This window comes from Xiphias gladius, chromosome 18 (assembly GCF_016859285.1).
Source record: "Xiphias gladius isolate SHS-SW01 ecotype Sanya breed wild chromosome 18, ASM1685928v1, whole genome shotgun sequence".
Classification (NCBI taxonomy): Eukaryota; Metazoa; Chordata; class Actinopteri; order Istiophoriformes; family Xiphiidae; genus Xiphias; species Xiphias gladius.
The window spans coordinates 16,857,793-16,872,599 of NC_053417.1; the positions used below are offsets into that span (position 1 = coordinate 16,857,793).

The following is a 14,807-nucleotide window of genomic DNA, read 5'->3' on the forward strand; positions in this document are numbered from 1 at the left end:
GGTCAGGCGTTAAGACCAAAGGCATCTGTGTACATTCATGTGCCTCCACACTGCACTGAGTAGGCTACTCATCACTTTGGATGGCTAATTATCAAAAGATAGATAATAATAATGGGTGTTTGTAATGTACACAACAAGCTGCATTTTTAATATAATCTAAAAATATTGTCTGAATATCCTCTCTGTGACATTTTACATAAAATAATAAAGAAAAAAAATTGATTTATCAGACACTTGATATTGCATATAGTACAGTACTTTAGAATTCCCTTGTAATGGTGCCAGTGAACCCCATCAGAAAAAAAAGAAGGTTGGGAAATATCCATGAGAGAAAATGTCAAAGACACAAACATTGTATATTAAAATCTATCTTTTCCGACTAGCAAATTATCAAAGTAATAGAAAGTATAATCCACAGTATTCTCATAAAATATGTGTATGTTTCACCATTTTCTCGTCAGGTTATTTGACATGATAATGAGTCATCTTCATTAACCGCAAAAAACAAAAGAAAACATGTCACTGTGCCTGTGTTTTTTTATAAATTAGTTTTACTATCTGTGACATATTTCGGTTGTATTGCTTCAGAAAATGCGATGGAGTTTCCAGAATAGAGTATTGAGTTGAGTTTTTGTTTTCTTCTCATTTCGACATCATAAAATAGTACAATCACCACACTACTGTTTCCTCACATAAACAATTAGACAAGTGCACTCTAACAGTAAGATTCTCTCCAAAATGGAAAAAATACTCGCTCCATTTAAAGATGCATGCCTTATCAAATGAATTGCCAGTAACATACAGTAATAACTAAAATGTTTCCCTTTATTTTATATAATAAAAACTAAAGGACATGACTACCATTATGTAATTAGCAATAACTCACAAACAAGACTGAGAACTGATCTCAAAAACTGTAGTTCTAAAAGTTTGTGTGTGTGGGTGTGACTGTGTGTGGAAGGATGAGAATTCAGACTTATGAACCCGTAAAGTCATAGAAAAACAGCAAGGTTGAGTCCAGGTTTTGTTGTTGTTTTCATTTTAGTTTGTTTCATTATTGCTTCAACGAATTGCCCATCTCCAGCCCAGCTATCAGAAAAATATCCTGTACGAAAACATGTTTTCTCCTCAAAACTATATCGAGTTATTAGGCACGGACTCCTAAATTCTCTATAAATATGTGTATACAGTATACATCTCCACACACATACTCAAGAACAAATGAAACACTGACACAAACACCTTCATTCTTTTTCTCATACATACATACATAATGATACAAGCAACCTAGAACAAAACTCGACTGACATCAGCTGCCTACCATGAGTTTTCAAAACTTACCTCAAAATCAGACTCAAAATTATGAACAACAACCAAAAGACAACCAAAATTCTTAAATCCATTTTTAAGTACCAGAGCTCTATTACTATACCGACAAACACATAATTATAAATATATAGCAATTTGTTCCTATCTGTGATATACATGTCTCAGACATAATGGAAATGATACGTTTGAATTCTTTGGCTGCCCCTCAAACCCACATACAGTAGAAGAAACTCTCATCAGTGCATAGTCAAATACCTGTGGAATTTAGCTACCCAAGTCTCAGAAATGAGGTGAACATACAGTACGAATACATAAATAATCTCACTCTCTCTTGTCTTTTTTCATGTATAGTGGGGTCCAAAGGTCTTATACCCCACAGTAGATGCACAAGGGCACACATGGCACCCAGAGACGATCAGGTTAAAGGGTTGAGGCCCAGGATTTAAGTCCAGGGTTCATGTTATCATCTCCTAGGCAATAGCATTTTCCAGTGGTTCCTTCTCATCTGCTGTGGCATGATCTGCCCCCTGCACTGCTGCCAACTCCTCGTTCTTCTTTAGCTCCCGCTGATATTTGGCCATGATAGCAGCGTAGGCACAGCCATACACTGCTGCAGCCAGCATCATCAGACACACGATTCCACACACTACGCCCGTGATGATCACTGTGGCAATAGCGTGGCGCAAGTTGACAGGCCGCTGCTTCTGCTTAGTTTCACACTCGGGCAAACTCCCTCCTCCTCCTCCTCCCCCGCCACCAAAGCCCTCCCCCATTGCCATGGGGACATGGAGAGCATGACTAGAGGGATGAGCATGGTTGCCATGCGTGTGCCCTCGCAGTAGTCTCTCAGACTCCAGGTGGTGTATGTTGGCAAACAGGTAATGGTAGCTTGTGGTCATGCAGGCATGAAAGAGCTGGTATGGGACTTTCTGCAGGTCTCTCTCTCTCATTTCTTCTGGGTGGGAGCAAAGCACCTCATCTACCACTCCACCTTGAGATCACAGTTAGATAGTTAAATCAAAGAGTGATAGTAAAAGACAGACTGAGGGGCAGGAATGAATAGTGAGTCATGCAACAGTCAGTTGTTGTGTATTATAAGCACATTACGTGCTTATAATTGCCCATTTCCTTTTTGCCAGATTTCTACAGAGGAGGCCACACTCATAGTCGTCATAGCTGAGCCTGAACCAACCCATTACTTGAGATATTTATTAATCTAGGGTGTAATGGCATACTTTAATGGGCCGTATTAGAAAGTGTTACATGATTAACAGCTCAAACAGACTATTGGATCACTGGAGCTGAATGAATTGAGTCTGTTGGAGAAAGCGTCGAGTTAGGACTTCATCAGCTGTCCTCTGTGTGTCCCGTAAATCTCTTTAGTATTCATCTCTCTGAATTCATGTCGAGCATGCTCTGTCACACATTTTCTTTCCGCCTGCCTGATGAACCATTGGTTTTCTATTAAGCCTACATCCTTGTATCATGGGTCCATTGTTCTGGTTTGCAGTAATTAGAATTTTCAGCCTTGAAGACGAAAGCTCTGTCAGGGTGACATAGAAATATAGGCTTGCCAGCCAACTCCAAGTGAGCCTAGCTCTTACTTTGCAGTGGTTATTTTGTTATCTAATGCATGCAGGTTTGGTCTAGCATGGAAAATGATGCGGTTGGCAATTTAACTCTTATTCAACCTGTATAGACTCGCTGTCTCTGGTTGTAGAGATCACCACCATAGTTATAAGAACTGCTGCATAGAGTGCCTTACATCACAACATTATTCAGGACATTCTTATTGCTGTATGGCACTTTCTGCTAAGCTTTAAAGTAAGTTAATATCAGTGATTCAGAAGTCACGATAAAGACAACTGTAAATGTTGTAAATCATCACCATAATATTATCCAGTATGGGTCTGACAAGCATGTGGTCACCCCCCCAAACAGTACTCCTACCTACATTTCTTCCATAGCTACAAACCAAACAACACGAGACATACTTATTCCACTATCTTTAATAACTGGACACACCTTTTAGCTTGGTCTTTACTCCTCTGTGTCTCCAAGAACAAAATACATTAACAGTATATCCATTTGGGGTCGTTCAGTCTTTTTAAATCCCTAAAAGAGGCCCTCCTATCGTTATGTGAACTGGCCACTTTAATATAGAGTCCAGCCATTTCTACTCTACTAGTTTAGGTGTGTTTTGTGTTAAAGGTCGGTATTATCATAATTAAATATTACCATAATTTAATACTGTGCCCAGCAGAAATAGGTATTGTGATGGATGAACATTGGAAATGTTGCAGACGTTCTCCAGCCACTGCCTGGAGCTACTAGTGGTCTAACCTTTAAAAAGGTACGTCTCCAGCCAGAGTTTGAGGCCTATGAGCTGACAGTCACACCTCCAGGGGTTGCCTCGTAGTGTGAGGCTGTCCAGGCGGGTCAGGGCCTCTAACAGGGAACGATCCAACCGTGTTAGCCTGTTGTGTGCTAGCCCCAGGTGGCTAAGGTTCCTCAGACTGTCCCCCATGGCTCCAGGCAAACTCCACAGGCTGAGAGGAAGGTACATGCCAAGGAAATGAGATAAGATACAATGAGTTATGTGGCATCGAGTTTACAGTGGGTATTCTTCGACGAAGGACAAATAACAAATTTGATCTGTTCCTGTTTTGTTGCTTAACCTGTTGTGTGAGAGGTCAAGGTGTGAAAGCGAGCGAGTAGGTCCGAGCAACCGCTTGTCTAGCTCTCTCAGGCTGTTGTAGGCTAGGCTGAGGCGCTGTAGAGTCCTGAGACCCAGCAGAGCAGTTGGTGAGACAGATGTTATAGAGTTATTAGATAGATCGACAATGCGGACAAGGGGTATTTCTCTGAAAGCCATCGATCCCAGCCCCCTGATACGGTTATCTTGGAGATACAGTTCTTGGGTGTCTGGATGCAGTCGTCGGGGGATGTCATATAGGCCTTGACCCCGGCAGTCTACTACTTTGGTGTTGCTGTTGCAGCTACACTCCTTTGGACAGGCATGTGACAAAGAGAGGAGGGATAGGAGGGCACACACGATTACCACTGTGGAGACAGGAGGACATAATATTGAATTAGACACAAAAGTACTATATACTTTGAGTTTTTGCATTAAATATGATAAAGTACAGCTACATATGTATTTTGAAAGATTTTATTTTCAAAGTTGACTAAAGATGTGATCTCTTTCAGCACTGCAGTGAACTGAACTATTACATTTTACACCACTGTCTTGAACTGCCATGGCCACTATCACTGAACCAGATAAATGCTTTAATCACCAAATGAGACAGATCAAATAAATTCCACAATTGTTTGTTTTGGCATAAATATATGAAATGATGCCTCTAGAAAAAAAAGGCAGTCCACTCTTCTTTTTCCTCAGATAGCACTTTTCTTTGTCTAATAAACAAGAAAGTAAACGTAATACTAATATGCCAACTCCCACCTCCTACCCCCCTTAGACAGTGGCCCTTGGTGACTTCACCAAAGCCTCATAACCCCTCACCCACACTCCACCCACACACAAATCCATACACAGCAGATATTGGGTGTCTGATTCCCTTTGAGATGACTTCACATGTCCACTCCTTCTGCTACATTACAGCAGTATTTATAGCATTGGCTGGACTAGCTCGAGGCTCAATGAAATGAAGCTCAGACTAGTGCCTGGGAATGTAGCTAGCTCACAAGTTACACTGACAGATCCTGAACAGATAGATAAGCTGTGCTGTGTTTTTGTTTCCATAGGTACAACAGCTAAAATGTTCTTATGAGCAGTTCAGTACCCGATTTCCCTTTTCGGGATATTTAATGTTTTCTCAAATGGGAATTATCTAATCTTTTATCTATCTTTTCTCCTGTATCAGGCGGCTAATTTATCCTTTTGTGATGAGTCAGCTTCAAATCTCACAGCAACCTGATACTTATTTCCAGAATCATAGTAGGGAACACTGCAGCTATTTACAGTAATAATCAAATAACCATTGAGGGATGTTAATACGAATGGGATAGTGTCTAATAATTTAAACTCTGTAGTCACACAACACTCAACTCACACAACTGCTATTTAGCATTCAGCAGTTAACCAGCAGTATCGTTTAGAGCATACCAAAGCCTTTGTCCTACTGCTCCCCTATTCTGTGAACAAACGCTATTGTAACATAGTCTAGTAATTAGAGTGACAGTCTTTCATTTAAAAGCATTTAATCATTATTTTGTCTTTGCTTGTCTTGTGGACTTCTTGCAGTAGATTGTGATTTACAGGTTCAGAAATATCCAGGCGCAGGTGCTCCCAGGTCTAATCTGAGGTGTTAGCTTGGGATGGTGGCTCTTGGCAATGTTGCTGTTATGATATTATGTCGCTTGTTTCAACAAAAAAGCATCAGAACATGGTTAGGTTGAGAGTTATTGTGCTGTAGTGCAAAGCCCTGTGTTAAATGCATTCCTTGGTACTGAAATGAGAGTGTGTGTATGCAGGAAGACATTCAATCACAGGTGCTTACACGTGTGTGCATTTACAATTAAGCAAACTCATGTACATACAACGCATACATAGAAAAACATAAAGAGAGCATCAGCTCAGTGGAGCGTTCAAACAGCAGCTCTGGAATCAGGTCAACACAGGAGAATGGCTCTTTGCTCTTATGTGTCACCCCAGCCCAAAGTACACGCAGAGAAGCTTGTAATGACGTGCACACACCACCCACAGCAAGTACCACTTTAAATCAGCTCAGTACCATTCCGATACCTATTTTTAACAGGAAACATGTGGAAGCAATGTTAATGTGCAGCTATAAACATAAAAGTATGAATGTAAAGTCCAACTGTTTTACTCAGGAACTGTTATAAGCAAGCACCTTATCATCACTCAGTTAAACAACAATTTACAAAGGATACTTGTCTCAACAGCTGATAGCAGCCCACCTGGCCATGCCCAAATACAAATAAACACACTCACACATATGCACAAATGTATTCTTGCTGACACATGAAACTCCTACCTCTCATATCTGCCAGTCGTCCTTGGGCCGCTCGCATGTGGTTTTCGTTTAGCTCCCTTTTTGGAGTCTAGTAACTGTCATTCGTTGATGATCCATTAGCCGTCAGTAAGGGTGAGATTAGCCCGTCCTGACTCTCATCTGTATAGGCTGATACAGTCAATAGGTGGCAATTAGAGAGGCTGAGATCAGCAGCAAGAACGTGTGTTGCCCTCAGGATCCCCAACACTCCCTGCACAGGCATGAAACCCCATCAGAGCGGGCAAATGAGAGCACAGAGCTTACTGCCAGCCAGACTGGGAATCACTGGAGTTAGGGAGATCTGCCTCTCTCGTCTTCTCTCTCTCTCTCTCACTCTGTATCTCTCTGTTGCTCTCTCACTGTCTCTCAACCTTTTGTTCTGTCTTTTTCTTTTTCTTTTTTTTGCCTCTGTTTCTAGTTTCCCTTTTCTCTTGGTTGATTTTGATCAATTTCTTCTACTCTGTTGAATCCAATCCAAAGCTAGGTCTCTCTTTATCTCTCAATCTCCCTCTCTCTCTCTCGCTCTGTGTTTTGCTCACTCGCTATCGCTGTCCCCAGTTGTATTGGTGAGTGTGATGGTGTGTCATCTCCCAGTGGACAGCTGTGCCTCTTAAATCACAGCACACACACGCATTCACTGACTTCACTGACATTCACGTTATCTTCTATTGCTCTTGCAAGAGTTGAACAAGACAAATTTAGGTCTTGATTGCAGTGTGTGTAAACAAGTACCCAAACACAGTGAACACAGTCAGAGAATGCTGTGGCATGCTCTGAAGATATTATGCATGAGCCGTGGGCAGGGGGTTGACAGAACACGCCCCCAGCACAGCAACATAGAACGCACCAATGCACACATACGCATGCCCACACGCACACAGCAGAATATTAAGCTGTTGCAGTAAATTTACATGAATTTTTTTTCCTTTTTTTTTTTGCATGTAAATGGATTGACTGTTAAGCTCATATGAGCTCATCTGTCACTTAAGAGAAGCGGAAAATGAACAAAGGAAGAGACAGAAAGAGATTAATGATTGAATCATTTTTAATGATTTATATGATTAAGCTTACAAGCTGACCTTGGCTTGCAGTGCCCTCCCTGGTATTTGCCCTCCTGTCCATCCATATTTATATCATTCTTTTGCTTGAGGGCATGACAATTATTTTCATTCTGTCATCTATAGTAAAAATTTTTGTCAATACGTGTCACCAGTTTATATTTAGTTGGTTTATTGGGGTAAAGATATCAGCCTTGAGCAATTAATGCACTCATGAGGATGCTTTAACAAACGTAAATGCATGTTTGAGGCTTGCACCTGCATGCACACACGCACACGCGTGTGCAAGCACGCACGCACACACACACTTGCATCCACACTCACATGCACACTTGAGTGGCGATGTACACCTACACAGGCAAATACATCTTCAAATGTGTGATGACACCTTTGCATTTGCTAAAAGCCCATTTGGTTGATGTGTCCAGTCAGTCAGTTGTGTTTGTCCTGCAATGTCTAAAAATGTTAAGCATCAAGTTACAAACAAGAGAGAGAGAGATGGAGAACATGCCTTACTATTCCTCCTCTGACCAGAAAATACTGTGACGCATTTAATGCACGTGGCATTGAAGCCTTAAGGGTGAAGTACAAAGATGGTTTGCATGATTTGGATATGAGTGTTTCTATATCGTCTAGCTCATTCAGAATGATGAACTGCCCGACCATTATTTTAAATCGATTGAATCGTTTGTCTGGATTTTGCAACAACAGTCAGTCAATTCTAAGTATTGTATTCACAAGAACACACAGGAAGGAAAGGTCAGAGGAGCCTAAGTCTTGTAGACTGCTGGCATCCTTAACAACAGCCTCCTTGTTCTGCTCATCCTCTGAATGTTGCTCTGCATCTTGACATGATCCGCCCCTGTGTTGTGTAGCAGCTGCGGAGCTACGCTGCTGGAAAAAATGCAGCACCAAATTTGCAAATCACTACATCTCTAAGACAGCTCTGTGTTTTCGTGACGCTTGTATGTGAGTTTATGCTTGTCCTAGAGGTGTTTTTGGTATCACTGGGATGTGAATTGATGTGCACACACACCTAAACAATGAGAAAAACACACATGCACAATACACACTCATGATTGCCTTTTTCTCGCATACAGTGCATGAGCACATGCATAAACACTCTCAGATGCACCCTTTTGCTAATGGATATATACATTTATAAAATCCTTATTAGAATCCCAACTATCTGTAGGCTTTAAACTGGTTGTCATCTCTCCCAGCCTGGGATTGCACTGATAGGAGATTGGTGATGGGGGGGATTTGGAGTGGATTTGATGTCTCTTCATCTTTAGATTTATAAAACCAGCTCAGGGCGTAAATACCCTCAACTTCTTAAATCATACCTAGGGAAATTAAATGTTCCCCCATAGTACAGAAAATTCCCAAGCATTAGTGGGACAGATTTGGGTTTTTGTCTTTGTTCTTGGCTGACTTCCAGGTACCGGCCAACATCAGTGCATTTCTAACCTCTAATACCATTTTATAGAGGAAACTGGCTCATATGAGCACTGCTCATATTGGATTTATGTTTTCATGAATTCTTTTCCTTGCTTAGCAGATATATGTTTTACCATTTGATATCAATTGAATATTTCAGCTTTCAGATGAGCTGTGTTTTCAAAACTTACATCTTCTAATTATTTGAGAGTTTCATGTTTCAGAATTATTGTATTTTTACCTGACAGCTTAATTTGACCTCCTTATCTTTTTCTGTCTCCGTGACTATTTCCTTTGTTTTTACAGCTTTTTTAGAGTAGATGATCCTGTATCTTTTATTGGCTTAATGATCTAGGTTCTCCCTGGTTTTATACCATGTGTGTTTCCATTGCTGTTGCCCAGCATCTTAAATTAGACTCTCCTCCTGGGTTTTCCATGTGGGTGTAGAAATGGTGGGCTGCTGAAAGGATCTGGCAAAGCTTATGATGGGATAATCTGCACCTGTTTCTCTGGGCAAGGGCTAAAACAGGCTACAGCAGCACCCCACTGCACTTAAACAATCATGCAAACATGCAGTCACACTAAAAGAGGTGCAAACGAAAAGAATATTTCTCGCTAATGATCCATTGGTGTTTTCGGTATTTTAATGTTTCAAGCTATAGCCTTAAATTAAGCTTTTTATTTTTATTCGAATCCCATCTGTATGCACACTCAATTCATTGTATCTCTCACAGTGTTTCTCGACATGTAAAGTCATACAAACAACTTAGTCACACAAATATGCCTTTACTGAAACACTGCATCAGACTCAACACCAATGTCAGTTTACATTTACAGCTACCACTACTACGACTATTGTATTATACTTCTGCTAATGACCTACAGTATAATAATACTAATCCTTATTCTAGAATACAGCATATTATAATAAAACAGTATGTATAGAATCCAATAGAATAGAATTATAGAATCTAATTTAGGACTAAATCTAAGTTGCATTATGTTAGTCATATAACAGTTAGACAACAATGACTCCAGTATTAAATATGGCTCGATACCACTTTTCTGCTACCAGTCTCGCAAGAGTAAGATATCGATATTAATCCAGTCAAATCATTCCTCTTTAATAGCTACCAATTAAGTTATTCATATGTGCATCAAGATATCTAAAAGCATGATTCATAAACTGTCAAATACCTTCTCCAAAATACCATAAATGAATAAATTTAGTTTAGTTTGCTTGTGCAGATGTGGGACACCCAGTTTGGAAGTTAAATGTGTGTATGTGTGTCAAAACATCATGTTATAGCTACACAAAGGTGCCATAATAAATTCTATGACATTCATGTCAGTTTGTCTATTTTGCCTGCTGCACTGGCACACTTTCTTTTTGGAGCTTGTCGCATGTATGTATGCATGCATCCATTTCACATTCTTTTGCATAATGCTTCTGCAACCTTTTTTTTTAATGAAGTGTGTGGACTGCCCCTTGAATGTACACACACATATAGATGGATGGATGGATGGATGGATAGATAGATAGATAGATAGATAGACAGACAGATAGATAGACAGACAGACAGACAGACAGACAGATAGATAGATAGATAGATAGATAGATAGATAGATAGATAGATAGATAGATAGATAGATAGATAGATAGATACTGCATATCTGTCTCAGTGCAGTTTAATCTGCCAGCTGTTAAATCCATCCAAATGCCACATTCTCTTCCATTTAGTTTACTACCTGTGGCTGGTGTGCATTTGCATGAGTGGGAGGGAAGGATGTGGAGGAGAGAAGGGAAGTTAAAGCCTGTGGTGAATGTGTCAATCTTTCTTCAGCCAACTCTGAAAAAGTTGACATATTTAATGTCAGCGACTGTTTTTTTCCAGGCAAGGAATTCTGGTCAGATCTATGCACTTGGGGACCTGCTGGGATGAGGCTTATGGAAGTGAGAGCAGCTCAGTATATCAGCTCTGGAAATGCCTGTTGGGATAACAACAGGGAGGCAGAATGAGGAATGGGATGGATTTCATGTGGGCACAGAGAGTGAGGTCTGTGCAGATGTGTGCAGAGATAGTACAGTATTCCATACATACACATACACACACACACACACACGTTTAGTGTTCCCGAAAACTAAGCTGACACATGTATGATGTAGGGTGTAACTGCTGTTATGGCAGTTTTTTTGTCCAGCAGGGGTTTACTTTTCCCTCAGTTGGGGATAATGAAATGACTTCTGTTGTGATAAAGATCAGGGTGCTCTTGCACTTCGACACACAGAGAGCACACACATTGTCCTGTTGATACGCCTCAGAGACTGTGTTGTCTCCCCCTTCAGCTGTGGGCATCCAGATGAAACTGGAGTTCTTTCAGAAGAAATTCTGGACAGCCAGTAGACAGGTATACATGCATAAACACACGTCCTGCATGTTTACGCATTCACACATATAACACAGACACACCTGTAAACCAAAAATAATCTACTGTGCCTCAACCAAATACACTGCCTACCCAAAGTAGTTTAAAAATACATAAAAATTAAACACAAAGGTGAGTAAAGTCTAAGAGAAAACACTAACCACTTTGTTCTTACCCCTAGCTGCTTAGTTATGAATGTTTAGAACACATATTTGCTTTTTCATAAAGCGTCCTTTGTTTTATGCTGTTTTTGTGCTTGAATAAAAACTCACTGTAACATCCCAACGTGCTATGAATATTTAGTGTCTCGAGGACCCATGAAACTTGGCAGAACTTTTAACACATAAAGGTCATCAGTCTGTTTCAATTCATTTATTTATTTAGAAAGGACTTTAGAAGACAGTAGAGGTTTTCAGCTGACAGAACAGATGTATGTTCTCGACCAAACAGCCTAAGTATTTGGTGTGTCATCCTCATACAGTATGCAGATATCTTTTTTTTTTATCTTGCAGTGTGCAGCATTAGATGGGAAATGCTCCATAAGCTGTGATGATGAGGTCGGTCACCCTTCCTTTCCTCGACTAACCCTCCATGATTCCATCACTGTTGCTACTCTCGACTGCTTTAACACTTTTTTTTTCCCTATTTAACAGAATATTAACTGCTACCTCATTGACAACAATGGATTCATTCTGGTGGCAGAGGACTATACCCTGGTAAGACATGAACACACATGTAGACACATAGAACCAGATAAGGCAAGATCAATGAAAAGGATTGTATAATGGTCTGTTTTAAAGTAGGTATAGTTAAAATAAACACATGTATTTTTGTTCTTTCAATTCAAGACGAGCTATTAAATCATTAGTAAGATCTGATATCAGCAACATTTGCTACTTTATAGACACAACTGCGTTTTTGCCAGATTGTTAGTCAATTGTGAGTTTTAGTTCCACAATTTATATGAAGTCTGGGTTAATTACATGAGAGTATACATGTATGTACATGAGTGGTAAGTTTGACTTTCTTAGTATGACAGTGGTCAGTATGTATGTACTGTCTTTGGATTTTCATTCAAGTTTGTAATTAACTTGTGGAATTCCAGAGCTGAGCTTAAATTTTAATCCATGGTGCATGTTTACCCCCTAGATTTGTTTCTCTGATTTCTAATAATTTCTCTGAATCTCATGCATAATATTGTTGTTCAGACTCCTCTCAAGGAGACATGGTGCTGCCCTAGCATATACCCTCTGCTTAGCTGTCACCAGACATGCTGTCACTGTGGTTTTGGCTCATCTAAAAGCCAGTCCGCTGGCTGTCACTGCCCTTTCCTTCCCCTGCATGTTCTTTTCATGTGTCTCTCACTTGACTTTATTTGATCTTAATTTGGAGGTGATGGAGCATATAGGGTCCCACTTGTCAAGTTGTTTCATCTCATTGTTGTCATGTGTTTGTGCCATGTCATCAGCTTATTTGTGTGTATTTGGAACATGAAATCCTGGAGCAGGCTTTGTGAAGCTTTCTGTGTGGGAGATTTTATTCTTAGTTCTGATCTTAGAAGGTGTTTCTGTGTCACTGAATTTTTCTCTTTGGCCAGCGACACTTGCATGTATTAGGGTTGGGTAATTGAAGGTTTCTCTGAAAGTGCTTCCATCCATACACACACTATTAGTTTTAAACTTAGTTACACTTTATTTTGACTTGTTTTTATTAAAGATAATCTCTTTGCCTTCTTTCTCAGACGGGGAAATTTTTTGGAGAAGCAGAGGGAGCTGTAATGAGTAAGCTTCTGCAGATGGGCTCCTTCAAGAGGTAGGGATTTCAAAACGCACGTCTGTGTCTGTGGGTGTATGAGTGTGTACTTCTATGTGCCTTTACAAGTGTATGTATGAGTGTGTGTGCATGCACGTGTTTAAATGTATGTGCATAATATCAGGCAGGCCACAGAATGAGAGCATGTCTCCCCTGTCTCCCCTTAACTTGGCCAATCGTGTCGAGCTATTCAGCGCTGACCTCTAACCTCTCGCTCAGCAGAGCTCTCCGTTAGGGGATTATAGCAAATCTTTTCCTGAAATGGAGGAATTAGGAGAAACTTGGAGTCACACATACACGGACACATACATGTAGACACATTCACGCAAATACTGCTTGTTGTGGAGCTGTATCTCCGGGAAAACGCCAAGAGCTGTGGGTGGTGACATTCTGCAATTAATTTGGAAATTGAAGCCAGGAGGATACATTTCCCAGAATTACAGAGCAGAAATGCAGAGAAGCAGACACTGACAGAAACATACTGTAGTTTGGCTGTGGAGTCTAACTTTGTGGAATGTCAACTTAACTTAGTTGCACGGTTAAATGTAAATTTAGATTGCACAGAAGCTTACAACCACATTTCCAACACTGCAGCAGGACTTGACCCGGCATTCAGATCTGCCTTTGGCACGTGGGTGAGGAGATTTTGGCCATGATGTCTCGGTATATAAAAATCATGGGTGACAAATCATCGCAGAAGAAGACAGCCCAGCCTATTTATCATAAGGATGAACCTCAAAAGTTGGCAGCAAATGGTTTATGAGTCCCGCTCATAAAAAGAAAGAGGTCTAAAAGAGCTCTCCCTCAATCTTTAATGTCAGATGATGAGGGATTGTTTAAAATTGAGGACGACGTACGGTGAATGAATAATATGTTCTCGTGTTGGTGAAGTATAAGCAGGATGACTAATAGAGCTTATAGATCTTAATATTAATGAATCCAGTACGATCTGTCGTAACCCAATACCATCTGTAGAGAATTAATGTGCTAAGTTGTCTTGATTAAATAAAACATTACATACATTTTAAAGTGCACGATTTAAAGTTGGCTCGAGCTGGCAGCTTAAATTTAACTGTCAGCATTAAGACTGTAGATGAAAACAAATGTAGGCAAATTATTTTAAGTTACTTTTGGATTATCAATCCTTTCAAACCAGCAATAGAAAGAGAAATCAATAAGTATGCTGAAAGTGATGTTATGCACCCTTGCAAACCAAATGAAGGGCAAGCTCACGTCCCATGCAAAGACACGCTCATAGTCATATACAAATATTACACTGGTGCAATTTTGCTGCTAACACCATTATGTGGCCTGGCTTAGCAGTAATTGGTTCCTGGCTGTGTGTTGGAGCTGTGTGTCACCAGTACTGTGACTGAGGTTTGACCATCGCCCAGGGCTGCGGATAGACTGGGCCCACTCAGACATCCCTCACATGCTCACACACACGTTCACACATGAAGTATTGTCGAGTATATAGGACGCTGTCTGCAGGCATTGAGAATGAGCATCGTGTGTGTGTGTGTGTGTGTGTGTGTGTGTCTGTGTGTCTGTGTGTTACGAACCCCTTCAATAACCTCACCCAGACAGACCCAGACCTCACACCCTCAGGGTCTGCTAAGCCCTTAAATCCTCTGATATCCCTCTGATATCCCCCTAATATCCCCAAATCATCTACACATACACACACACACACACACACCTT

The 14,807-nt window shown here is 40.5% G+C and overlaps 2 protein-coding genes across 11 annotated transcripts in view; one reads left to right on the forward strand and one right to left on the reverse strand.

The window, feature by feature from the left end:
* cacna2d3a (calcium channel, voltage-dependent, alpha 2/delta subunit 3a) overlaps nt 1-14,807 on the forward strand; it is a 130,185-nt gene that overhangs the window by 102,822 nt on the left and 12,556 nt on the right. For 9 of the 10 annotated variants that reach the window (XM_040152756.1, XM_040152760.1, XM_040152758.1 and 6 more), the window contains 4 exons: nt 11,214-11,275; nt 11,806-11,850; nt 11,947-12,009; nt 13,035-13,105. In XM_040152756.1, the coding sequence (XP_040008690.1) occupies nt 11,214-11,275; nt 11,806-11,850; nt 11,947-12,009; nt 13,035-13,105 (241 nt within the window). Of the gene's footprint in view, nt 1-10,761; nt 10,924-11,213; nt 11,276-11,805; nt 11,851-11,946; nt 12,010-13,034; nt 13,106-14,807 lie in introns of those variants that run through there. The other variant, XM_040152764.1, reaches the window with a different exon arrangement.
* LOC120803820 (leucine-rich repeat and transmembrane domain-containing protein 1) lies at nt 1,800-6,387 on the reverse strand. The gene is made up of 4 exons (XM_040152766.1): nt 6,351-6,387; nt 4,008-4,392; nt 3,673-3,878; nt 1,800-2,320 (listed from the first exon to the last, which is right to left on the reverse strand). The coding sequence occupies exons 1-4, from the start codon at nt 6,385-6,387 to the stop codon at nt 1,800-1,802; spliced, it is 1,149 nt and encodes a 382-aa protein (XP_040008700.1).